Source organism: Quercus lobata, chromosome 1, assembly GCF_001633185.2.
Source record: "Quercus lobata isolate SW786 chromosome 1, ValleyOak3.0 Primary Assembly, whole genome shotgun sequence".
Classification (NCBI taxonomy): Eukaryota; Viridiplantae; Streptophyta; class Magnoliopsida; order Fagales; family Fagaceae; genus Quercus; species Quercus lobata.
This window is the reverse complement of record NC_044904.1, coordinates 6,598,545-6,625,794: the sequence shown is the minus strand read 5'-3', so window position 1 is coordinate 6,625,794 and position 27,250 is coordinate 6,598,545. Positions and strand designations below refer to the sequence as shown.

Below are 27,250 nucleotides of genomic sequence, written 5' to 3'. Positions count from 1 at the left end.
TGTTATGTGAAAATAAATTGACCACCCTTGTACTCAAAAACCAAGAAAATAGTACAAAACACAATTTTCTTCATTTTTCTTCCCATTTTTTATTTTTTTTATTAAAAAAAACTAGAATGAAATGCATGAATGTTATGCAATGTAGATCCTAGAAAAAAAAAAAATGGTCACAAAGGGTAGAGCAATGAAACACAAGGACCATGTTAGAAAGACTCAATTAGTTCGAGTCTTTTGCATTCAAAACCTTTTAGATGCACCATGAGCATTGGAGTTCTTATTCACATGGGAATGATTACCAACTCCAGGATTGGAATAAAGGTTTAAAGCCTTTACCAATTCACCAATGAGTACCATAGGATCTTGTGCTTGAGGCACAAGTACTTTTGGTTTGTTTGCTCTTTTTACAGCTTACAGCTTGTAACAATTTGGACGTATGTGTCCAGACTTTCCACAAAAATGACAAACCCATGCAGGTTTATCATGTGTCTTGTCCTTAGATAGGGTAGGCTTCTTAGGCTTAGACTCTTTCAGATCAACCCTAATCTTCCTAGATGATGAAAGTTCTATGGGTTTGACAACCTCACTCATAGGGGGTTTGACAGTTTCACTCACAATCTTACTCACAGAAGGTTCAGAAGAAGATGAAAGGACAAAGTTTGTGGAATGGGGAGTAGACATAGAGATGCTTTCAACATAACCTAATCCAGATTTGTCAGAAGGAGACTTTTGAACACTCAGCATTTGATCAAGTTTAGAACTAGCAGATCTAACAACAGATAAATCAAGTTCCAAAGATTTAACTTTATCAAGCAAAAGCATATTCTCAGTTTTCACATTGTTCAAAAGTTCATTAGCATCAAACAGTTTTACAAGCAAATTTTTCTTATCAAGCTCAAGAGATTCAATTTTCTTCAGGCTAAGTTCAACATTCATAACATCCTTTGCAGCAACTTTGCAAAGTTTATTGTAGGCCTCTTGAAGATCTGCATCCTCAGAGAGTTCCCCATTAGAAGGGTTCTCTTCAGTAGATATGCTTTCATTGACTATACCAGTAGCAGTGAAAGTAATGAAGTTTCCATCCTCATCACAATTAGACTCATTATCAGAAACTTCACCATCACTAAGGGTTACAGCCATAGCCTTACCCTTAGACTTCAAATAGGTAGGACATTCAGATTTCATGTGACTATACCCTTGACATCCAAAACACTGAGGACCCATAGAATTATTAGAAGATTAACCTACTTTTTCTCTAGGTTTATCACTATTGTTAACCTTAGTGGGATCATTCTTCCTAAAGTTTCTAGGTTCAGTAGTGTTCATGCCTCTTGCCTTTCTGTTACTATTCCTGAGAAAGTTTTAAAGTTCTTGGCAAGGTAAGCAATCTATGTAGTAGAGAGCTTATCATCAAATCCACCAACCTCAACATCATTAACTGACTTAAGTGCCATTGATTTGGATTTGTTAGTTTTGGGTAGGTCCAACTCATAAGATTAAAGAGATCCTACAAGTTCTTCAACAAGGATAGAGTCCACATCCTTGCTCTCAGTAATGGCAGTCACCTTGGGTCTAAGAATCTTCCTAACAATTTTAGGTTGATCATAGATTTCACCCAAGTTAAAAGCAAAATTAACAATATCATTCAATTTAGCATAGAATTCATCAAAAGATTCATCATCAAACATCCTAATGCTTTCAAATTTAGAAGTCAATTGCTGCAATTTATTGATTTTGACAGCCTTTGTGCCTTCATATACAGTCTGGAGGATATTCCAAGCAGTATGAGCAACCTCAACATTAGAGATTCTCTTAAATTCCTCCATAGAAACAGCGTTAAAGATAGCATTCATAGCCTTGCTATTGAACGCGGCTGTTTCTTTTTGAGAAGTTTCCCACTCACTAACAGGAGTAGTGGGCTTCTCCCATCCGTATTCAACAGAGTTCCAGACTCTCATCAATCGATTTTAGGAATGTTTTCATCCTTACTTTCCAATAAGCATAATTATTCCAATCAAAGTGAGGAGGAATAACTAGAGAGTGTCTGTGTTCCATGACAACAGGGGTCAAGGATCAGCTCAGTGATCAAAAGATCAACAACAAGAGAGCAACCCGCTTTGATACCACTTGATAGTTTTTAGACCCCTTAAAACACAATTGATTTAACCTAGGTAATTAGCTAAGTTGTTACTTAGTCCAATTTAACAAATCTAGGTTATCACAATCACAGAGATCATATCATGCAAAGCAGCAAAAAGATAAATAATACAAAAATATGATCACCCAGGAAAACAAACCGGTAAAAACCTGTGGAGGATTTGACCTAACTATCCTTAAGGTAAACTTTGAGCTTTTAGTTGTGTTTTGTCACGAATTCCCAAATGGGGAGTTTGTTAGGTTCTAAAGACTTAGAAACTAATGTATTTAGAACTCTAATGTGTAATGTTGGCAAATCATGATCAAAATAGTTGTTAGTCTTGTTTAAACTTGCTCAAAGTGTGTGTGTTGTATGTAAAGTTGGAATCAAGTGGCTGCAGAAGTATTAGTGACTTTCGGCCTGGCTTGATCGATCGAAGCTTAGACTCGATTGATCGAATCCCGGGCAGAATGTTTTTTCTGCAAATTTTTCCAACTCAACCCTAGCCTATTAAAACGTGTAGGGTTTTATGTTTTGCCCTAAGTATAAAAGGCAAACCCTAGCCACGTTTTTCATGTTGCTCTATTTGCTGTGTGTGTGAATTTCTTGTGAGATCTAGAGGTGGTTGCCTTCACACATACTTAGGATTATCAAGAAGGAGATTTCATTGAGAGCTTGATGATCATTTAGTTGCTGCAATAAAAACTTAAAAAAAAAAAAATACAAGCGGGTATGCTTGTACTTGCTAGATAATCCGAGAAAAAAGGAGTCTGTGGTCTCGGAGCTTACACGTAGTCGTGTCAGTAAGTTTCTACTAGTGGGTAGTAATAGGATGTTAGTGGTCTAAGTCCTATTGTAAAACTTCTATTCTTTCATAGTGGATTCAGGTTTACCTTGAGGATAGCTAGGTTAAATCCTCCCCAGGTTTTTATCGGTTTAGTTTCCTAGGTCATCATATCATTGTGTTATTTATATTTCCGCTACTATGCATGATATGATTGTTTGATTGTGATGACCTAAATCTGGAATTTGGACTAAGTAATAACTTGGCTAATTAATTAGGTTAATCCAATTTTGTTTTAAGGGGTCTAAAAACTCACAAAAAGGAAGTTTAAAAGGGTCATACCAAATATTGTAGATGAAAACCCTTGAAGCTTTGACTCGAAAAAGACAAAAAAAAAAAAAAAAAAAAAAAAATTGAAAGCTAAGAGCAATCGAGAGGGATTGAAGAAAAATGAGAGATAATAGGACAAAACTGATCTATCAAACCCTTAAGAATTAGAAATATTCGAATTTTGATTTGCCGAGAAGAATATAGCAGCAATTGTAAGGTACACTTAAAGATTTCGATCGATCGAGCATCAATCGAACAGGAATCGAATTAGGTAGAGTGTTTTGGCCTAAAAACTGGACAATTTCGGTAGGACGAGAATTAGCTTCGATCGATCAAACCAGTGAAAATTTTGAAAATTTGAGAAACTTTGGAAATTTTGCAGAAAAACAACTAAAAAACATTTTTTATGAAATATAATGCACATGAACACAAAAGATTTCAAAACCATTTTGTACTTAAGTTTTCAAGTGTAAGGTTGAATTTATTCAACCATCTTATTGGCTTTATTCCGTGCCAAATTTGCTTGTAATTCAGCATTTAGTAACCCTGTATTTAGGTGGGTTTGATGTAAGGGTAGTGAGTGAGATAGAGTGAAGTTTGCTCAAGAGTGTGCAAGAAAACAGAGTGTCGCGGCTGGGTCTCGCGGGTGACTCGCGGCTTCAAGCCGCCAGAAGCAACCTCACGTGCCAAGCATGCTGGAAGGTGAACAGTCTGCTAGCTGGAGCACTACAGGACAAAACAGGACAACTGGCCATACGGTTATCTCGCGACTAGATCTCGCGACTTAGTCAAGCCGCGAGGTCAAGCCGCGAGCCACCCCTGTTTTGTAGAATTCTGACGTTTCACATTCCTCTTCACTCCAGTATAAATACCCCTATTACCCACGATTGAAAGAGAGCTTCCAGAGAGAATTTTGAGAGAGAAACCCTAAAGAAAAACCAGATTGTTTCACCCACAATCTCTACCTTAGAATCTCTTCAAATTCCTCAACTCTCTTCCTCTCCATTGTCAAATCCTTGAGAGGCATTATACCAAACCAGGTTCTCACCATCATCATCATTGTGAGTCTGTTGTTTGGATTTCTGGGAAGCAGTTAGGAAGGAACCAATCTTCATTGGTTGATGCTACGGTCTAGTAGCGGAATCCGGAAAGCTAGAAAAGAAAAAGGTTCGGCGCAACCTCGTTGGAGCAAGAAGCTTGGAGGGCTTAGGTGCACTGGGTAGATTAGGCTTGGAGGGTCTATTGCTGTCCTTGTATCCCAACTATATTTTCTAGTGGATTGATTACCGCTTGGAGGGCGGCGGAGAGGTTTTTCGCCGAGGACTTCGGTTTCCTCTTCGATAACACATCGCGTGTTGTCTTTGTGTTTGCATCTTCCTTCCTCTATCTTTGCCTTTAAATTATCTGCTGTGGATTTTATTTTGTTATGGCTTAGATAGTATTTAATCAATTTCGTATGATAGCATATGTTAAGTTTCCGCACACTAGTTGTTTGACATATTGCTTGAATTGATTAAGTTGTTATTTGGGGGTCTAAACGTTCAAAGGTATTTTTACACGTTTTTGAACTTTCATCAAGCTTAAACACAACCAAGAAGTAACAAGCACTCGATTTAAAACTTCTAAAAACATTTTTCTACAAATTCGTCTCTAATCAAGAAAATTGTATTTTCACATCAATTCAAATGCAATTAAAGATGGCCAGATTAGACAACACACATAGTCACATGTACAAGATTTAGCATTGATTTGCGTGTTGTGTGTGCAACTAGTAAATGTACAAAACACAAAATAGGTGATAAGTAGATAAAATTTAATCAAATTTTCTACATTCTCAGTCTTCTTATTTGCAAAGTAGCTACTGAATTTTCTATACAAGTAGTTGCATTATAAAACTCTTTTTACTTCTTCTTGTTTTACACTGGCCTTGACTTTTTTTTTTTTTTTTTTTTTTTTTGTGTGGAACTAGCTTTGGGAGGATAGATTATACACTTGCTTGCTAGCTCTTCTAAATATTGTGAAATTTTTTGAGAAATTTTATGTGTCCGAAGGCTTACTGTATTAGAAAATGAAAATAGAAAATTACATTAAATGACATACTCAGTAATGCTAAACTATGAAGATGTCTAAGGAAAAGATTAAAATACAAAACTCACCCTTTATGTTTCACTAAATTCATTTTAGTGTTTTAACTTTGCTTTCATTCATTTCAATCCTTTAAGTTTCAAGTTTATTCAATTAAGGTCTTTCCATCAACTTATGTTAAATGTTGTGGTTAATTTCCAAATCCTTAATTTTTTTTTTTTTCAAAATTTTAAATTAAAAAAAATCCAATTAATGATTGAAAAATATTTTCCTGAATTTTTTTTTTTAATGTTTTAACAAAAGTTGACGGAGAGGCCTTAATTTAATAAACTTGAATCTTAAAGTACTAAGATAAACAAAAGCAAAGTTAGAGGACTGAAATGAATTTTAGTAAAATTTAGAGGGTGGGTTTTGCATTTTAACCCAACGAAAATTACCTTATTTCCGTAGAAAAACTAGGAATATAAACGAGTTGAATGAATGTTGTAACTATTGACCAACCATTAGGTATGGATGGTTGGCCACCTTTAAATATATAATTTTTAACTTAAATCATGAAATATTTCATTTCAATTGAGGATCTTAACGGCATGTGTTTAGTTAAACCCCTTGTAACTCAATTGATTAGGACTTACTAGTGTCTTCAAATGATATTCAAAATTCAAATTCCCTGTCCCCAAACTATCAAATAAATATTTTGCTTATGGTTGTTTATTTTTTGTAAACCTGATGTTTCAATTTGTCGTTTTTAGTATTTATTAGTGTGTGTATATATATATTTCAGAAGCTAACACTTTTAGTCTAATTTTTTCTTTTTGTGGGAACTTATAATCTAATTTAGTAAGGAAATACTTTTTTTTTTTTTTTTATAGAAAATTTGGTTACAAACTTGGTTATAGCCTAAAACTACAATTCCACTTATTCATGAGTTGTAAATGTTGAATTTTTTCCTAGTAATTAGTAAACGTATAAAATTGGATACTGTCATTGGTAAAAGAAAAAACACCTCTCTCTCTCTCTCTCTCTCTCTCTCTCTCTCTCTCTCTCTATATATATATATATATATATCTTCTGAGTTGAGTTATAGATTGACCCCAATTAATTAATTCAATTACCAAAGTTGATTAATTAGGTCAAATTACATGCAAATCGTGGAGGCACCAACAAATCACTAAATAAACTAATATGCAGTGGAAATTAAATGACACGGTGATTTGTTGACGAATGGGAAAAACCTCTCGCAAGGCAAAAGCCCTAGTGAGTAAATTTCAGGTCACCATCCCCAAGAATCCACTAATTAAGAACAAGCGATTACAAGTATAATGAATGTTACCACTACCTTAGATTATCCCAAAATACCAACCTACTGTTGAACCTTTCCACCAATCCCTAATTTGACTTGTTCTTGTAGAAGACTTCTTCACATGCACGAGTCCCAGTACATGACTAATTCCTAGCAATTGAAAGATTGTTGTTGGCTACAAAGTTCTTCACTTCAAAGCACGTTGAAGATCTAGAAGTACTTGGTTACAAAACCTTAAAGCGCACAAATGCAGTAGCTTCTCACAGAGTGTATGAGTTCTCTAATTGAGTATCTATGTCTTTGATGACTTTAACATAATCCTTTTATATGGTTTAGGGCTGTAGAGAGAGAAACCCTAGCAATCCAAGTCATCATGGGCCGAATTTCAGACATGGGAATTCTGAAATCGTAGATCTCGATAGATCGAGCTTGTGTTGAGCTTGTGTCGAGCTTCTTCATTAAACAAGATATTGATAAGGAACACCTCCGAATGTTTCTATACATATCAGTTACATGCAAAGATTCCTTAACTCCTTTCTAACAAACACTAATACGTGTTGTAGTTGCACACTTTAATTCATAAAAAATGATAAAGTTATAAAATATTTTATAACATTTTTTTCAAACCGCCAATGTGTTGAGTGGTTATTAGTAAGTTAAAATGTGATATAAGCGGTGGACACAGATGAGAACCTGTAAAAATTGGTTACATCAATAGTTTGTTAAAATGTTGTAAAATAGTTTCTAGATGTAGCATTACCTAACTTGTAAGCAAAGATATATATATATATATATATATATATTGCCTTGATAAACATTAAAATCATTGCTGTGTTTTCTTAATTAAGTCAAATACAGCAAACACTCCCAAAATTTGGGCTAACACCAACCAATCCCGAAATCTAAGCTAAGAATTAGTAAGAGTTGATCACATCAACAATTTGTAAAAATGTTGTGAAATAGTTTCTGGATGTAGCATTACCTAACTTGTAAACAAATATTATATATATATATATATATATATATTTTTTTTTTTTTGCCTTAATAAACATTAAAATCATTGCCATGTTTTCTTAATTAAGTAAAATACTGTAAACACCCCCAAAATTTGGGCTAACACCAACCAACCCCGAAATCTAAGTTAATGCCAACCAAACTTCGGATGTTAACTGCATTTTATCCTTTTTTTTTTCTAAAAGCAAAATAGAACTACAAATCTGCAGCCACACTATAAATAAAGAACATGTTAACAACTCTGTTTTGCACCCACCCCCAGTTATACAATTATAGGCAAACAAAATGAGTCATTTCAATAAAAACTTATCACCATTGTTGTTGCTTGCACTGTTTATAAATGTTACTACCTTCTCCATGAATGCAAAAGCTGCAACAATTGATATCTATAATTATGTGAGTAAGCAGAACTCGAGTGTTACAATCCAATGTGGAACCGGAGTGGGTGATTTTTACCCCTATGTTCTTCCTTATGGTCAAAAATATGAATTCACTCTTATTTCTCTAAGCGTCGCCTGCTCATTCACATGGGACGGAGGAGTACTCAGCTATCACATGGTGTACGATCCTAAGCATGACACATGCAGTACTTGTGTTTGGTTTCTTAAACCTAAACCTGGTGGTTTTTGTTTTCAAAAACCTGACGGCGAAGTGTGTTCTAAGTACGATGGTTAAATGTATGTTTTTCCTTGGTTTGTTGTATGTAATAAAGAAGATTCATCTACAATGATGTTCTCCTTCTGGGTTTTAGAAGAAAATAATAATAATATTTGGTGTATTATGAATGTATGGTCTTGTGAATTTAGACATGGCAAAACGGTCGAGTTGGGTTTGAGTTGGGTCAATCGGGTTGCGGGTCAAAAACGGGTTACGGGTCAAAACGGGTCATTTTAAGTGGATTAAAAACGGATTCAGGTCAATCGAGTTGCAGGTTGGGTAAGGTTGACCCGTATTTTTCACATGATTTTTTTTTAATTATTAAGAAAACAACATGTTTTTGTCATTTGAAAAGTCATGCAACAAATTACTTGATATAAAATGCATTACTTTGAATTTACCACTTATATCAAGAGTGAACTACACTTATTAATACTTATTCAATAATTTTAAAATTATACAAATCCTAACATTGCTATCTAAAACAAAATAACACAAAGATAAGTAAAACAAATACATAAGTTTTATTTCTACACAATATCAACATCACAAATTAAATATAAAACAAAATTACAAATGACTTATTGGATAATTCATTTGACAAAAAATAAAAACATATAAGAAATTTACAATCTTGAAATTTAATTTTATAATCTATTGTCAATTGTGGTGGGCACTATATTTCAACTAGCTTGTAAACCCATGCATATACATGGATACAATTAAAAATATGCAATAAGATGCATAATATGTTTACCAAAAAAAAAAAAAGCTTAATATAATTTGTTAGGTTCTAAGGATTAGGAACTAATGTATTAGAACTCTAATTTGTATTGTTGGCAAACCATGATCAAAACAGGTTTTAGTCTTGTTCAGACTTGCTCAAAGTATATGCGTTTTATGTAAAGTTGGAATCGAGTTATTGCAGAATTTATTGTGCAATTTTGTCTGGCTTGATCGATCGAGAATTACACTCGATTGATCAAAACTCGAGCATAATTTTTTTTCTGCGGAATTCTTCCAACTCAACCCATGCCCGTTTGACGTGTAGGGTTTTATATTTTGTTTTAAGTATAAAAAGGAAAACCCTAGCAACGTTTTTGGTTTTCCATTATGTTGTGTGTGTGAATCTTTTGTGAGATCAAGAGGTGGTTGACTTTACACATACTTAAGGTTTCCAAGATTCGAGACTATGTCAAGAACTTGGTGATCGATTTAGTTGCTGCATTAAAGAGTTTAAAGAAACACAAGCAGGTGTGCTTGTATTTGCTGGAGAATCCAAGAAAGAAGGAGTCCGTGGTCTCGGAGCTTGCACGTGGTCGTGTCAGTAAGTTTCTACTGGTGGGTAGCAAAAGGATGTTAGTGGTATAATCGATTCTTTCATAGTGAATTCAGGTTTACCTTGAGGATAACTAGGTTAAATCCACCCTAGATTTTTACTGGTTTTGTTTCCTTGGTCATCATATCTTTTTGTTTTTTATATTCCGCACTTTACATTGATATGATTATATGATTGTGTTAACCTAGATCTGAAATTTGGACTAAATAATCACTTAGTTAATTTACTAGGTTAATTCAATTATGTTTTAAGGGGTCTAAAAACAAACATAATTCCTATATATATATATATATAATTTAAATACTATTGATAGTCATTTTTATATTTTTTTAACTCTTTAAAAAATTTTGCAAAGATATTATTAGGTATAAAATGTAAATTGTCCATGCTTTTTTTTTTTTTTTAGTTATTGTTAAGCACTTTTTTTTTTTTTTTTATTAAGTATTGACAAACCATAACATGTGTGTCAAATTATGAGCCTAGTCATGAGTTTTGATGTGTTGGCAATTGAAGATCTAGTTGAAGACCCAAAGATTGCTTAAGAACAGCTAAAGAAAAGTGGAGTTTCAATAGGCTCAACTCTATTCTCAATTCCTCTAGATCAATCGAGCCTCGGGAAGTGAAGTTTATGTTTCCTTGACTCCTAGTCTATCTATTGAGAAGCAAGATTTAACAAAGACTAGTTTATAACTAATGCATATGCACATATACAATTTAAAACAATCACAATTAAGACACAAACACACATATAATATGTTTTTACCTAATTAGTAACGAACTATACATATTCATAGTATTACATAAATGACTTATAAATTTGAATTATTTTTAGTTACATAAAGAAATGGCTCATAAAAGTATAAAATCATTCAAACTTTCTCTTAATCTAATTTAATATATAGAGTTAGATATATGATTAGATCTTTTTATGGCTTATATATAAAGTTAAGTTTTCTAGGATTAGTTTGTAATAGTTTAGAGGCAGAAGATTAAGAGATAAAAAGTTAGTGAGAGAAGCTAATCGCGGTTTGCTCTATTTTCATTGTACATAAACAAAATCTTTGCATAGAGTAATTAATCTATCCAATTAGAGGAATTTTCTCAATCTTGTGGATTTTGGGAGGGAATAATCTATTTTGGATTATATCTATAATTCTACATACAATGTCAAACATTCGGTTGAAGGACAGCTATGATGACTAACATATTGCCTGTCCTTTTCCAATTTTTTTTTTTCCCTCTTCTTTCAGCTCTATTTTTATCTTTTCTAAAAAAAATAAGATTACGTAGTGCTCCTCTATATATTAAAAAAAAAACCCAATAAATTATACCTAGTTGCTACCCAATAAAAACCAAAAATCAATTATGACCTTTCAAGGCTATCCAGTCTTAGGCCTCCTAGTTCTTCTTGGCTTATTGACTAATGGCATTGCTGTTTCACCAAGCTATGACACTGCTTCACTCAACCGGACCAGTTTTCCCAGAGGTTTTATTTTTGGGACAGCGGCTGCGGCTTATCAGGTAATTATGTCACAATTTCCTCTATGTTATTTTGTATCACAATTTCCTCTATGTTAATTACGTGCACATGTGTATTCTTTCAAATTTCCAGTATGAGGGTGCAGTAAATGAAGGTGGTAGAGGACCAAGTGGATGGGACACTTTCACTCATACATATCCAGGTCTCTCAATCTCTCTCTCTCTCTCTCCATGTGTCCTACAATGTACAAATTGTCATGTTATTTAAAATTTTAAGTAAAATGATAGTTTAGATTTATAAAAGTTATTATGAATCATTATTATTAAATTTTCTTAAAAAAAATACAAAATTAGGAGATTCTATCATTTAAAATAATCGTAGGCAATACAATGATGTAAGTGGTAAACCCAAAAGAGAACTAGAAACAGCTTGTCTCCTCAACTTTGTTGTCAAATTGTATATGTTATGGTTGGGAGTCTTAGGTACTAGTTCCATTTTTCTTATGGCTCTAATTACTAGTTCTTAAATAGCAAGAGAAAAAAAATCCTTACAACAAAATTGCAGGTAAGATAAAGGATGGAAGCAATGGAGACATAGCCGTCGATCAATATCATCGCTACAAGGTATATATGTTGTTCTGTTCATAATTAAAATTTGAAAGAAAACCACTCATACTAATTAGCTCCTAATTACCAAGAGTTTTGCAACACAATTTCATAGTTTTGTTTTATTTATAAGGAGAACCGGGGCTCTTGTCATCCTCTCTCCACTTATTTTATATATGTGTGTGTGAGTGTGTTATAGCTCCTAATTAGCTGTTAATTGACATTTATGTTTTGATTTTTTTAAAAATACATTTTCAAGGTCCAATTATGTTTGCCACATGTACTAATAAAAACAATTATGTTTTCAACATGCTTTTTTCTAATTATTGAGCATATCTAACCAAAAATCAAGATAATCACAATATAAGAAATCCTCATCTCATATTTTTCCAAAAATTTATATATTCTTTGTGATTTAACATTGCAGGAAGATGTTCGGATTATGAAAAATATGGGCTTAGATGCATACAGATTCTCAATCTCATGGTCTCGAGTACTACCAAGTAAGATTACCCTTTTCATAATTCCATAAAAGGTGAAAACCATCCAGTTTCAAGGACATAAAAATGGGTACATCAAGTACACATCTTAGGCTGGAATGGAATGGCTATTGTTTCGTGACCATATTATGTTCCTAACAATCTAATTTTTGGGACTCATTTCAGAAGGAAAACTATCTGGAGGTGTGAATAGGGAAGGAATCAAATACTACAACAAACTAATCAATAAGCTCCTAGATAGAGGTCATGAATGATTCTTAAATTCCATCACAAGTCATCAACTTATCATGCACTATTAATTCAATGCTATTTGCTATGACTAAATGCAGGTATACTGCCTTTTGTGACCCTCTTTCACTGGGATCTTCCCCAAACACTAGAAGATGAGTATGGTGGTTTTTTGAGTCCTCATATTATGTAAGTGGTTAATTTACATTATGATCAAATATTCTAATCAGTATACTTTTCACAAATTTATCATAATTAGGAATTTAAAATTTAAATTGATTACCCATTTTGATTATTGTTAGATTTAGTTGAGTTAAGATAGCATAACCCCAATTAATTAATTCAATTACCCAAGTTGATTAATTAGATTCAATTACATGCAAATCATGGAGGCACCAACAAATCACCAAAAATATTAAAAGCAGCGGAAAATAAAATTGACATGATGATTTGTTAACAAAGGGAAAGACCTCGTAAGGCAAAAACCCCACCAGGTGATTTTAAGGTCATCACTCCCAAGAATCCACTAATCAACAATCAAGCGATTATAAATATAAGGAATCTTACCAACCACCCTGATCTATCCCGAAATATCAACCCACAGTTGAACCTTCACTCTAATACCCAATTGGACTTGATCTTGTAGTAGCTTCTTTCCTTTGATGCACAAATCTCCAATTTATGACTAACTCTTTGCACGGATCCCAATACGTGACTAACTCCAGCAACTTGAATAATGTTGTTGGCTGCAAAGTTCTTCACTTCATCAATATTGAAGATCAAGAAGCATTTGGTTACAAAATCCAACAGCATACAAACACAGTAGTTTCTTACCAAAAAATTAAGCACTTGGTCACTATCTCTGTATTTGATGGCTTTTAAAATAAGCATTATATATATTTAGAGTTGTGAGAAAAAAAAAAAAAAAAAAAAAAAAAAAAAAAAAAAAAAAAAAAAAAGGAAAAACACATAAGCTTGGGCTGGATTTCAAATCTAAAAATTCTAAAATCGTTATTCTTGATAGATCAAGTTAGTGTCGAGCTATCTATCAAGCTTTGAATTAAGTCTCGATAGCAGCTATTTGTCAAGAATTAACGAGCAGCTATTCTTCACTTATTTCTTGGATCATTCTTCATGTCTTTAATACTTGACTTGAACAACATGTTTCTTGAAGTACGAAACTAATCTTAGATCTACCCAATTACAAGTAAAGTGCATTTTATCAAAGGATTAGCCAATTACAAAAAATATGACCCTAACATTTTTAATTAGTGAGACTTATTTGTGAAGTTGCTAGGTCATTGTCTTATAGAATTATTGAGTTTGACATCGTTTGATTCGAATTTACCATTGAATATATATAAATATATATATATATATATAAATATATATATATATATATATATATTTATGTGAGATCATGATATGATGCATTAACTTATTAAACTACACTTTCAATATAACATTTAACTTCCACATGATATGCACCCTTCTGTTCAATTTGCTCCACTAAAATGATATCTTTTTGAAAAATGAAAAGTATTAAAACTAATAGTGAGATTGGACAAAATTAAATAGAATGACTAAATTGAAAATATATAAAAGATAAAGGTATTAAAATGAGAAATGTGGGTTTTAGATAATTGAATTGAAAATCTGTAAAAGTTAGAAAGTGTAATTTCATTTTTATTTATTCATTATTTATTATCAATTCACAAATGTGTTATACTAACAAAGAAAATTTTTAATCTACGTAAAATCTGCTACCAACAACTTTATAACTCAACTAGTTGTTACTTTCTAGTAATTCAAATAGAGATTAGAGATATCCAAATTCAAATCATTTATTTATGCTATAAATGACGTGCGCAGATACAAATTCAAAATTAATTAGTATATTGTCAATTATTAAATATTTTGGAGACTTTTGCATGTATATGTTTAGGGATGATTTTCAGGATTATGCTGAGCTTTGCTTTAAAGAATTTGGTGATCGTGTAAAGCATTGGATCACATTAAATGAACCATTAAGCTACGTCAGTCAAGGTTTTGTTAGGGGCCAATCACCACCAGGTCGGTGTTCTAGTTGGCAGCAGTTAAATTGCACCGGTGGAGATTCTGGGACAGAGCCGTATTTGGCGGCACATAATCAGCTTCTTGCTCATGCATTGGCTGTCAAAGTGTACAAGCAAAAGTATCAGGTTCCAAGCACCAAAATTTTTTATGTTAATTTTACTTTTTTTTTTTTGCATGAAAATTGTACTCCATTCAATAAACATATGGTTGCATTGCACTTGATACAAGACAATCTAAGGTACTTTATTTGAAAACTATTTGCAATGAGGATAAACTTAGTTAAATTAAAGTTAAACTTGTTTTTTCAGTTAATGTGAAATTATCTTTTCCGTTAGTGTGAAATTGCATTAACTTTTTGTTGAAAGCTTATGAATTAATTTGTTAAAAGTTGATAAAAATATAAATTCATTAGCTTGAGTGTCTTTATAAACAAGCAAGCTTTCACTGTGTGCAGGAAGTACAGAAAGGCATTATAGGTATATCCCTAAATACAAATTGGTATGTGCCATTCTCTAACTCGAGGCACGACCGTGATGCTGCGCTAAGAGCCCTTGATTTCAAGTTTGGATGGTAAGTATACAGTATACTAGAACTAAATGCCTTTTTGTTGTGGACGTCTATTACGCTATTTGCTAGTTAATTACAAAGAATAGAAAAACCCTAGCTAGTTTAATATAATAGGCACAATAAAGACTTAAAATTTCGTGGTTTGTGGCAGGTTTATGGATCCCCTAACCAATGGTGACTATCCACATAGCATGCGATCTCTTGTTGGCAACCGATTACCCAAATTCACAAAAGAGCAATCCAAGCTAGTAAAAGGGTCATTGGATTTTCTAGGACTGAACTACTATACTGCTAATTATGCAGCCAATTCACATCACTCCAATGCTGAAAACACAAGCAGCTACTTGACAGATTTTCGAGCTAATCTTACTAGTATCAACTCAAACATTTGGAGCCATGATTTTGATTTTCTTATGTAACTCATAAGTACTAACAAGACCATGTTTTTTTTTTTTTTTTTCTTTTGCTGTGGCAGCTGAGCACAATGGGATCCCCATCGGTCCAAAGGTATGTATGAAATTGAACATACATACAATTGATATTAATATCAAGATGGTTACGAAAGTTTGATTCAATTTTTTACATTCTTTTATACAAATTCTTAAATGGTTTAATTTCCTCACAACTTAAAGATAATGAAAACAACAACAACAACAACAATATATAACAACAACAACAACAACAATAATAATAATAATAATAATAGTTGTTTATTAGCATCATTCTCTAAGGTATAAAGTATGATACTGACAGGAGCAATTATGTGAGACGAATGTCATTTTCATTTATCAGATTGTGTGTGGTTTACATAGATTTTTATGATCATTGAATTTCTAAAATGGCATGTGTCATATTTTATTAAAAATTGAAAAGAATTAAAGAATATAACAAGCCAACAATCTTGTAATTCAATTAAATAACACCTCATAGTATTTTTAATGAAAACATCTAGAGTTCAAAATCCATCACCTTCAACTATCAACGTATAAAACAAACAAACAAAAAAATGATATAAGAGGGAAGATAACTAATAGTTTTTGAATTAAAAAGAATGAACTTTGTCATCCAACTTAGAAATTGTTTCCAAGTAAAAAAAAATTCTAAAATACATCATTAATATAAGAATTTATCATATAATAATTTTAGGTTGATTAGAAAAATCCATAAATAATTTGACAACAAAGAAGTGAAATCATATTCTAAAGAATTCCAAAAATTATAAAAGTAATAATAAATAATATTCTAAATAATTCCAAAAATTATAGTTGTAACACTTCACAAATTACAAATTACGACCCACTAAAATCCTAATATTTTTCAGATTTAAATACAATAAATAAATAAAACCAAAAACCAAAAACCAAAAACAACCCAATGCCGTAGAAATATGATTGGAGAACTCATCGGGAATCCAATCCAGTAGGATAAGCCGCCAGAAATTCTCTTAATCCTAAATTAACGTCTTTTCATTCATCTTAAAAATAGACACACATAGTTTGAAAAATGCAACGAAGTATGAAAAGCCTTTCACTAATCTTAAACGGATTTCTCAATCTCCTTTCTCGAAACCCATTGCCTCGAACTAAATTGAAAAGCAACAAATATTTAATTTCCATTTCAGGCGGATGAAAAATATTTCATTTGATGGACATAAGATACAAATTAAATTGATTAATAAAAACAAGTTCTTTGAAGGAATTGACCATAATGCCAGGTTGATGAATAATTAGCGACATCCAGTAGTATTTGTAGAAAATTTTTTTGAAGAAACAGATTTCCACGGCAAAAATATGTAATACCAACTGGTTAACGAATAGAAATGTAAAATAATAATAATAATAATAAATAAATTCTTATCTTTTTTTTTTTTTGATAAGAAGACTAAAACTTTCATTAAATTATTGAAAAGATATTACATCATGGATAAGAGCTTGTTCTATAACACAGAGAATCTCTTCAATCCAAACTGATACATCATCAATGCCCTTTGCATATTTTGCTAAAAGATGGGCTGACTTGTTTCCATGACAGCCCACATGTGTGAAGGCTATGTGATGAAAATCTGCACAAGTATCCTGTATGCCCAAAATAACTGCATCCACTGATGGAGAAGGTGAGGCCAACTCATTCAAAGCGTGCTACACAATTAAGGAATCTCCTTCGATCAAGACATCCCTTATACCCATATCCTTTGCGAGCTAAATGCCCATTTCGAATGCCTCGGCTTCTGCTTCCACGGGTCCTAATGGTGCATTTATTTTCTTGCTCAAAGCTGCCTTGACTTTCCCTTCCATATCTAGGGGTGGCAATTTTTATCCATATCCATGAACCCACCCATTACCCACCTTATTTAGATAAGTCTTAACCCAACCCATTTGAATATTTGGGTTAAATGGGTAAAGACCCATTTGGTTATTTAATTAGATGGGTCTAAATGGATAAACCCACTAATACTCACTAAACCCATCTAAAATTTAAATAAACAACATAAAATCTAAATTTCTAGAAAATGACTAAAATACCCTTGAAACTTAAAAAATGACCAAAATACCGCACCAAAACCTAAAAATGACCAAAATACCCCCAAAACTAAAAAAAAAATGACCAAAATATCTCCGAAACCTCAAAATTACCAAAATACCCCCAAAATCCAAAAAATGACCAAAATAGCCCTAAAACCTAAAAATTACTAAAATACCACCAAAAACCCAAAAAATGACCAAAATACCGCTGAAACCTAAAAATGACCAAAATATCCCCGAAACCTAAAAATGACCAAAATACCTCTAAAACCCAAAAAATGACAAAAATACCCCTGAAACCCAAAAAATGACCAAAATACCCCTAAAACCCAAAAAAAGACCAAAATACCTCCAAAATCTCTAAAATGAGCAAAATACCCCTCAAAACCTCTCAAATGTCCAAAATATCCCCAAAACCCAAAAAATGACCAAAATACCCCTGAAACCAAAAAATGACAAAAATACCCTCGAAACCCAAAAAATGACCAACATTCCCCCAAAACCCAAAAAATGACCAAAATACCCCCAAAACCCAGAAAATGACCAAAATACCTCCAAAATCTCTAAAATGAGCAAAATACCCCCCAAAACCTCTCAAATGTCCAAAATATCCACAAAACCCAAATGACCCCAAAAAACCTAAAAATGACCAAAATACCCTCAAAACCCAAAAAATGACCAAAATACCCCCAAAACCCACAAAATGAGAAAAATACCTCCAAAACCTCTAAAATGAGCAAAATACCCCCCCCCCCAAACCTCTAAAATGTCCAAAATATCACCAAAACCCAAAAATTACTAAAATACCCCAAAAACCCAAAAAATGACCAAAATGCTTCCTAAACCTAAAAAATGACCGAAATACCTCTGAAACCTTAAAATTACCAAAAATAACCCCGAAACCTAAAAAATGACCAAAATACCTCTGAAACCTGTAAAATGATTAAAATACCCCAAGAGCTAAAAAATTACTAAAATAACCCCAAAACCAAAAACAATGACCAAAATACCCTAAAATACTAAAAAAATGACCGAAATACCCCCAAAACCTAACAATTACCAAAATACACCCTAAACCTAAAAAATTACCAAAATACTCCATAAACCTAAAAAATTACCGAAATACCTCTAAAACCTAAAAAATAACTGAAATACCCCCGAAACCTAAAAAATAACTGAAATATCCTGAAACCTAAAAAATTATAGAAATACCCCCAAAAACCTAAAAAGATTACCAAAATAACCCCAAAACCTAAAAAAAAATGATCGATAAAAACCCCTGAAACCCAAATTATGACCAAAATGCCCCTAAACATGTAAGATGACCAAAATACACCTGAAACATCTAAAATTATCGAAATAGAGGTTTCAGGGTAATGTGGATGTTTCGAGGATATTTTTGACAAATTAAAGGTTCTAAGAGTCTTTCATTAATTTTATAGGTTTTGAGGGAATTTCGGTAATTTTTTAGGTTTCAGGGTTATTTTGATCATCTTTTAGATTCTAAGGGTATTTTAGCCATTTTTTAGGTTATGAGGGCATTTCTATCATCTTTTAGTTTTAGGGTTATTTCGGTAAATTTCTAGGGTTCAGAAGTATTTTGGTAATTTTTAGGTTTTGGGGTATTTCGGTAAATTTTTAGGTTTCGGTGGTATTTTGGTCATTTTTAGGTTTTGAGGGTATTTCGGTCATTTTTTGGGTTTCAAGGGTATTTGGTTTTTTTTTGAGTTTTAGGGGTATTTTGGTTTTTTTTTGAGGTTTTGGGGGTATTTTGGTCATTTTTAGGTTTTGGGGATATTTTGGTAATTTTTTAGGTTTCGAGGGTAATTTGATAATTTTTAGGTTTCGGGGATATTTTGGTCATTTTTTGGGTTTCGGGGGTATTTTGGTAATTTTTTAGGTTTCAGAAATATTTTGGTCATTTTTGGGTTTCAGGGGTATTTTGGCCATTTTTTGGGTTTTGGAAGTATTTTGGTCATTTTTAGGTTTTGGGGGTATTTTGGTAATTTTTTGGGTTTCAGGGGTATTTTGGTAATTTTTAGGTTTCGAGGGTATTTTGGCCATTTTTTGGGTTTTAGAGGTATTTTGGTTATTTTTTAGGTTTTGGGGGGTATTTTGGTAATTTTTAGGTTTCGATTTTCGGGGGTATCTTGGTCATTGTTTGAGTTTTGGGGGTACTTTGGTCATTTTTTGGGTTTTAGGAGTATTTTGGTCATTTTTTGGGTTTTGGGGGTTATTTTGGTCATTTTTTAGGTTTTGGGGGTATTTTGGTCATTTTTTGGTTTTGGGGGGTATTTTGGTAATTTTTAGGTTTCAGGGGTATTTTGGTCAGTTTTAGAGTTTTGGGGGTATTTTGGTCATTTTTTTGGTTTCAAGGGTATTTTGGTCATTTTAGAGATTTTTGAGGTATTTTAGTCATTTTAGTGGTTTTTAAGCATATTTGGTGATTTTAGAGATATTAGGGGTATTTTGGTCATTTTAGAAGTTTCATGGGTATTTTGCTAATTTTAGAGATTTTGGGGATAATTTTGGATGTCCAAGGATATATTGGTAATTTTGGAAGATTAGGGGTATTTGCATCATTTTAGGTATTTAAGGGTATTTTGGAAGTTAAGAAGGTATTTAAGTAGTTTTAGAGGTATTTGGGTCATATTGGGTTAAATGGGTGGGTTACTAATTAAATGGATTGGGTTGGTAATGGATAATTAATTTATATATAAACGGGTCATAAATGGATAAATGGGTAATTATACACTCAACCCATTTATGACCCAACCCGCCCATTTGCCACCCCTATCCATATCCCTTATAACCACCCCTATACCCACAGCATTTAGCTCTGCAAAAACTGCCCCATCAACATTTGCCTTGAACATCTGACCCTGAGGAGGAAGCCATCTGACTGGTTGGGTACTAGGAGTCCTTACAACATTCCCAACGCTATTAGCAGCATAAAATTCTTCTAAATATTGTGTTGCCCCTCAAACCAACTCCAGCCCCGTTTTCCATTTCCCTCCCTGGTGGATTTCATTCCTAGTACCCCATAAAGCCCATGCACACGTCACCATCTTCGCTACCACCTCCGATGCACTCTCCACCTCCATACATAAGCTCCACAACATATCCTTAAGAGAACAAACTAGATCAGATATGAAGGGCAGTACCAGCTTCGAACATTCCCACAACTCATAAGCTCGCTTGCAAGTCCAGAATAGATGGTTAGAGTTTTCCGCAGCCAAATTACATTCCTCACATTGATCATCTTGCAACACTTTCCTTTTCACCAAATTAACCTTTGTAGGAAGTACATCACGACATGCCCTCCAAGTGAAGTGCCATATTTTATGTGGCATCTGAATCTTCCATATTTTTGTCCAAAACTTCCAATTCCTTCCATCATCTAAACCAAAGCTGAAGTTTCTAGGCCTCACCATTTCTCTAGCCACCCAATATGCACTACGCACAGTGAACAAGCCGTTAGGACAGCATGCCCATATCTGCTTATCAGCAGGGAGGCGACTGCTTAGTGGAATCTTTTTAATATCCTCTACTTCGTGAGGTAAGAACAGAGCATCAATGGCCTCTGTTTTCCAGCAAGCTTTGTCCCAATCTATCAAGTCACTCACCATTGTTTCAACTTGTTAGAACAATCTTGGAGATGTCACTCGGTACGTAGATGGTGTGGGCAACCACTTATCTCCCCAGACCCTTACCTTTTCTCCATTTCCTATCCGCCACCGTAAGCCATGATTTACAATAACTTGTGCTGCCATTATGCTACGCCATGTAAAGGATGGATTACTACCCAATGTTGCTTGAGAGAAATCATAGTTTGGAAAGTATTTAGACTTAAGAACATGATAAACCAGATAATTTTTCTTTTGTTGCAGCCGCCACCCCTGTTTAGCAAGCATTGCCAGGTTAAACTCCTTTAGGCTCTTGAATCCCGTCACTCCTCATGCTTTAGGGGCACACAATTTCTCCCAACTCACCCATGCCATTTTCTTCTCCTCTTGTCTTTGACCCCACCAAAAATTTCAAATCGTGCTAGTCAAATCCTCACATAGAGAATCGGGCAACTTGAAACAACTCATTGAGTAAGTCGAGATTGCTTAGGCCACCGCCTTGATTAGAATTTCCTTCCCACCCTTAGACAACAATTTTTCTTTCCATCCTGTTAACTTCTTCCTCAACTTCTCCATTATGTCGTTGAAAGTGCTTTTTTTGTTTTTACCCACTAAAGAAGGCAAACCTAAATACTTCTTATGCTGCTTGATCACGTGTTCCCCAAACCTATTCTTGATATCTTCTTGTATCAACCTTGGAGTATTATTACTAAAAAATAGTGAAGTCTTGGCTCTATTCAACTGTTGGCCCGATGCATCCTCATAGACTTGTAGAATCCTCTACAGTGCACTACATTCTTCAATAGATGCTTTACAAAAAATCAAGCTATCATCTGCAAAAAACAAATGAGATAATCTAGGACCCCCACGACTAACTACTATTCCACCCATCTATCCTTCCTCCACTGCCTTTCTTATGAATGCTGAAAGACCTTCTGCACACAACAAAAACAGGTAAGGAGATAATGGATCCCCTTGACTAATCCCCCGACTAGGAATAATACAACCCCGTGGCTTGCCATTTATCTTGATGGAATAGGAGATTGTAGTTACACATCTCATGATCAGAGCCCTCCATTTGTCATCAAACCCCAGCTTCTACATTATCTTCTCCAAGAAAACCCACTCAACCCTATCAAATGCCTTGCTCATGTTCAATTTTAATTCCATCTCCCCCACCTTTCCACTTTTCTTCTTATTGATGTGGTGCATGGCCTCAAAAGCTACTAGAACATTATCAGTGATTAACCTTCCGTGCACAAAGGCACTTTGGGTATCACTAATAATGGTGAGTAGGATATTTTTTAACCTGTTAGCAATGGCTTTTGAAGCAATCTTATAAACCACACTACATAGACTGATTGGTCTATACTCTGTGATTTTCTTTGGCTCCTTACACTTTGGAATAAGCACTATATGAGTTTCATTAAATTTTCGAGGAGAAATACCTAAGTTGAGAAAATCCAGGACTATTGTTGTCACCACATCACTAATCTTTGGCCAAAAGTGCTAGAAAAACAATGGTGGCATTCCATCCAAGCCTGGGGCTTTTAGTGGGTACATTTGTTTAAGTGCCATTTTCACTTCCGCAGCAGAGAAATCCCATGTGAGACTTTGGTTCATGTCCGGGCTTACCTTATGTGTGACTGCCTCCAATATTTTTGTGAAATCTATGGGGTTGTTGGATGTAAAGAGGCTGTTGTAATAATCAACCACAATATCCTCTATTTTACCTTCATACTCCTGCTATCTTCCTTCGGCATCCAGTAGACCTTCAATCAAATTCTTCTTATACCTTGCTGAAGCTTTCTCATGAAAAAATCTTGTATTTCTATCACCTGACTGTAGCCAATTAATACGAGATCTCTGCCTCCACATCTCATCCTCCTTTTCAAGCCAACAATTCAACTCAATCCGTGTGGTCTTCAAAGAAGTACTAAGTTCCAGAGAGAAAGGCTGTTTCTCCAACCATTCTAATTTATTTTGTAGTTCAGTAATCATTCAACTTACATGCCCAAATTCAAGTTTGTTCCAAGCATCAAGCTTCACACGGCACCGATCCAGTCAATTCTTAAGAATGAACTTCGTACCCATTAACTTTCCCTCATCCCAAGCTTCATGAACAACCTCCTCACACCTTGAATCTTTTAACCACATTGATTCAAATCTAAATACTCTTCCCACCTTTCTTTTAGGAGGCCTTCTTACAAAGTGTAAAGACAACGGAGAGTGATTTGATACTGAAAAGGTTAGGTGGAATAGTTTGGCTTATGGAAATAAGTTTAACCATTCCAACGTTGCAAGTGCTCTATCCAATCTCTTCCTAATTTGAATATCATCTTCCCTTTGATACAACCACATGAATTTTGGTCCAACAAATCCCACATCTTTAAGTCTGCACCAGTTGATAATATCCACAAAATTCCCCATCTATTGCCGTGGTCTGCAACTTCCCCCTTCTTTCTCCTCTACACATGTGATCTCATTAAAATCTCCAATTATAAGCCAAGGAAAATCTGATGACCCACACAAGTGTTACATTTTTTTCCATGATTCCGCTCTTTTAGAAGTGTCAGGTTCCCCATAAAAACCTGTTAGATGCCACCATCCTGTATTATCTCCACCATGGACCCATGCATCAATGTGTGAAGATGAATATCTCTGAATATCTAATTTTACCTCCTCCCTCCAAAACATTGCTAGTCCACCAATTTTACCCTAACTAGGAACAATAAGACCATTCTTAAATTTACACCACTCCATTACTTTCCTTATCCACTCTAGGTCTAATTTCGTCTCCATAAGGAAGACAATTGCGGGATCTTCTTTATTAATGACCTTTTGTAAGGCCCTAACTGTTCGAAGGTTCCCAAGCCCTCGGCAGTTCCAACTTATGAGACTCATTATTCTCAGTGGAACTGCATAGCAGCCTCCGCCGATAGACATTGATTAATCATATTCATGGGTAAAGCCTCCTCCTCCATTCTAAATTTTTTAACAAACACCGAAACTTCTTCCACCTCCTTAGTCCGCTCACTATTCTTTCTTTTCAGGCCCACATCTGCTAGCACGGACTTTAGATTTGGATTGGACCGTTGTGGAATTCTAATCCAAGTACTCTTCTTTGGTCCCACAACGTTTGAATTAGAGTCTTGAGTACATGCACCACTAGCATGAGACTATTTAGTTTTGCCACATTTCCTTTCCCCGCGCTTGTTGCTTCCTACTCTCCCACCAACCTTACCTTTCTCCCCAGATGTCCACCCCACTTGAAACTCGCACCCTGAAACAACCTCGCAATGTGTTACTGATCCCATCTTATCCTTTCTCCACTCACTATCCGTTTGCATTAGGTTAGCCACTAACACCGGTACATCCAGCAACATCCTCTCCTCATTATCCTCAAACCTTTTATCTAAATCTAAATTCAAATTTGAATTGTTGGAATATGCGTTGATAGACTCATCAATATCCTGAATAATCTCCTCAAAATCCAAAACAGCATGTTCTGAACTATGACTTCCAATGGTCGGCGACTCTTCAGCCCTTCCCTGCCCCACCATAGGTCCTTCCACCAACAATTGACTCACTGCTTTGCCGATCATCGTATAAACCCGCTGAGAGTTCGTATTCTGAAGACTACCACTTGTTGGATTTTGTGTTTTATGCATTGAAGCATCATATCCTTGTACTTCCACCACCCTTCAATTGGTTAAATTGCGTCGCTCTAATCCATGGTCCAAACTGTCTATCCTCCACTGCCAACGTACCTTTGCTTTGTAACCAGAGTGTATAGTCCTTATCATCATGGGATAGTTGCCCACACCAATAGCATAGGTTAGGTAACCGCTCATATTTGAACGACACCTACCCCTCAGATTCCAAACTCCATTACACATGTCTACCTCTACACAAAGCCTTTGTAATGTTAACCGCCACTCTAACTCTCATGAAATTTCCCCCTCTCATCTCTGAACTATCCTTTGGGACTGTCAGAGCACCAAGTGATTCCCCAATGCTAAGAGCAACCTCCTTTGACAAATACGAGAAAGGGAGATCATGTATTTGAACCCAGAAGGAGGTTGTTTTAAACTACAGGTTTTGTATTGGCATAGAACCGTCATACCTTTCCAAGACAACCAGGTGCCTATCAAAGGTCCACGGCTCTCCCATGAGGACCTTTACAGCATCCACTTCGAACTCGAAATCAAACAGCACCTTGTTATTGCCTGCGTCATTAACCTTGAAGTTGCCTCTTGTTCTCCAAAGTAGTTGAAAAGTGAGCCACCACTTCAAGATTGACGTTCTGAAGAGTCAGAAATTTCACTGCCAAAACATGTTCCCCTACCTTCTTCTTTGCAGTGAGGTCCACCTTATTTCCTTCTTCCACTAACAAAGATAGCTTCTGCCAACGTTGAGCAAGATCGTCCATCTTCACATTAACACAAGAAAACTACTCCTCAACCAAACTAAAACCCTAATAGTAAATGGAGTTACTATAGGAGGGGACGTACTGCTTCCCACAGGAAGGACCACCTATGCTATAGTAAGGAGGAAACTACTCAACTTACTGAGAACTATCTTGAGACTTATTATGGCCTTTAAATAAATTTCTATCTGAAAAGACATATACACTTAGATTAGACTAGAATAGAATTTTTATCTTATCTTATATTAAAAAAAAAAAAAAAAACACCAATTGGTTTTTTTGTTGTCGGCTGTCAAAAAAAATACATATTAATTAGTGAAAACCATGGAGATTTGAAAATCTCCAGTAGCTTCTCCTTCCTGTTAGTGTTTTCGGTGAGTACTTTGATGGCTTCTTTGGCATTGGGGTTTAAACCTTTTGTTTTTATCAAAAAATTGAACAATCAGGATGTATAGGATTTTAAGTTCTTAATTTGTTATTGAGTGTGGTATTCCTTATTCTCCCATTTGAAAAAAGAAAAAAGAATGATGTGGCATCATTTCATTAGAGGGTGTAAAGAGAGGGTTTTATATGGAATCCTTAACGAATTTAAAATCTTTCAGGCTGCTTCAGATTGGCTCCATCTCTATCCAGGAGGATTTCGAAAGATTCTATTATATGCAAAGAAAAAGTACCATGACCCATTAATTTTTATTACCGAGAATGGTAAATTTTTTCTTGAACTTTTCATTTATGGTCGCATAAAGTTATGGTACTAGCCATAGACATATAAAATCTGAAAAGAATGGTAGTTTGATTTCCATCTGAATCTAAAAAATTTGCACTATATAATAGGAACTGATGAGCTCAATAATGCTACATTGCCGCTTAAGGAAGCTCTTGCAGACAACTATAGAATTGATTATCACTATCTCCATTTTCAGTATCTTCTTAAGGCTATCAAGTAAGTAGAGAAGATCTCTTTCAAATCTAATGATAATATGACTTTGTTAGTACTAATATCAATATGCCGTATTAACAATTATGAAAATTGTTGTTTCTAAAGTCCAATTGATCCATTTTTCGATGTAGGGATGGTGTTAACGTGAAGGGATATTTTGCATGGTCATTATTGGACAACTTTGAATGGAGTTCTGGTTTTACTGTTCGGTTTGGCATCAACTATGTAGACTACAAAAATGGGTTGAAAAGGTATCCCAAATTTTCTGCCCATTGGTTTAAGAAATTCCTCAAGGAATAAGATGACAAATTAATGACTACGCACATACCATTTACAAAATAATGTTTGTAACCTATAAAATAAAAGAACATTAATGTCATTGTTTACAAACTCAAATGTTTCTTAATTACTCTCTCTCTCTCTCTCTCTCTCTCTCTCTCTCTCTCTATATATATATATATATATATAAGGTGGTGTATTTTGTAAAATAATGTAAAGTATGATCAGAATTTGTTTCTAGTGCTTCTTACAAATGATTCAATCTTTAAAATGATTTAAACTGGACCGAAGTTGAAAAAAATGAACCGAAACGTTGTGCTGATATGGCTCAACAAGAGAGTAACAAATAACT

The 27,250-nt window shown here is 34.3% G+C and overlaps 1 protein-coding gene across 1 annotated transcript; it reads left to right on the top strand.

Moving 5' to 3' along the window:
• The first annotated feature begins 11,011 nt into the window (after positions 1-11,011).
• On the top strand, positions 11,012-26,936 carry LOC115976370 (beta-glucosidase 12-like). The gene is made up of 13 exons (XM_031097603.1): positions 11,012-11,167; positions 11,259-11,328; positions 11,691-11,749; positions 12,159-12,234; positions 12,397-12,474; positions 12,561-12,648; positions 14,405-14,660; positions 14,990-15,105; positions 15,254-15,474; positions 15,578-15,609; positions 26,282-26,384; positions 26,514-26,622; positions 26,751-26,936. The coding sequence occupies exons 1-13, from the start codon at positions 11,012-11,014 to the stop codon at positions 26,917-26,919; spliced, it is 1,533 nt and encodes a 510-aa protein (XP_030953463.1). The 3' UTR covers positions 26,920-26,936.
• Positions 26,937-27,250: the final 314 nt, after the last annotated feature.

Bases quoted from the DNA above. Each gene is read 5' to 3' on its own strand.
- LOC115976370 (XM_031097603.1), top strand. From the start codon at position 11,012: ATGACCTTTCAAGGCTATCCAGTCTTAGGCCTCCTAGTTCTTCTTGGC. The intron at 12,475-12,560 runs GTCATGAATGAT...GACTAAATGCAG, and splicing joins CAATAAGCTCCTAGATAGAG to GTATACTGCCTTTTGTGACC. The intron at 26,623-26,750 runs GTAAGTAGAGAA...TTTTCGATGTAG, and splicing joins TATCTTCTTAAGGCTATCAA to GGATGGTGTTAACGTGAAGG.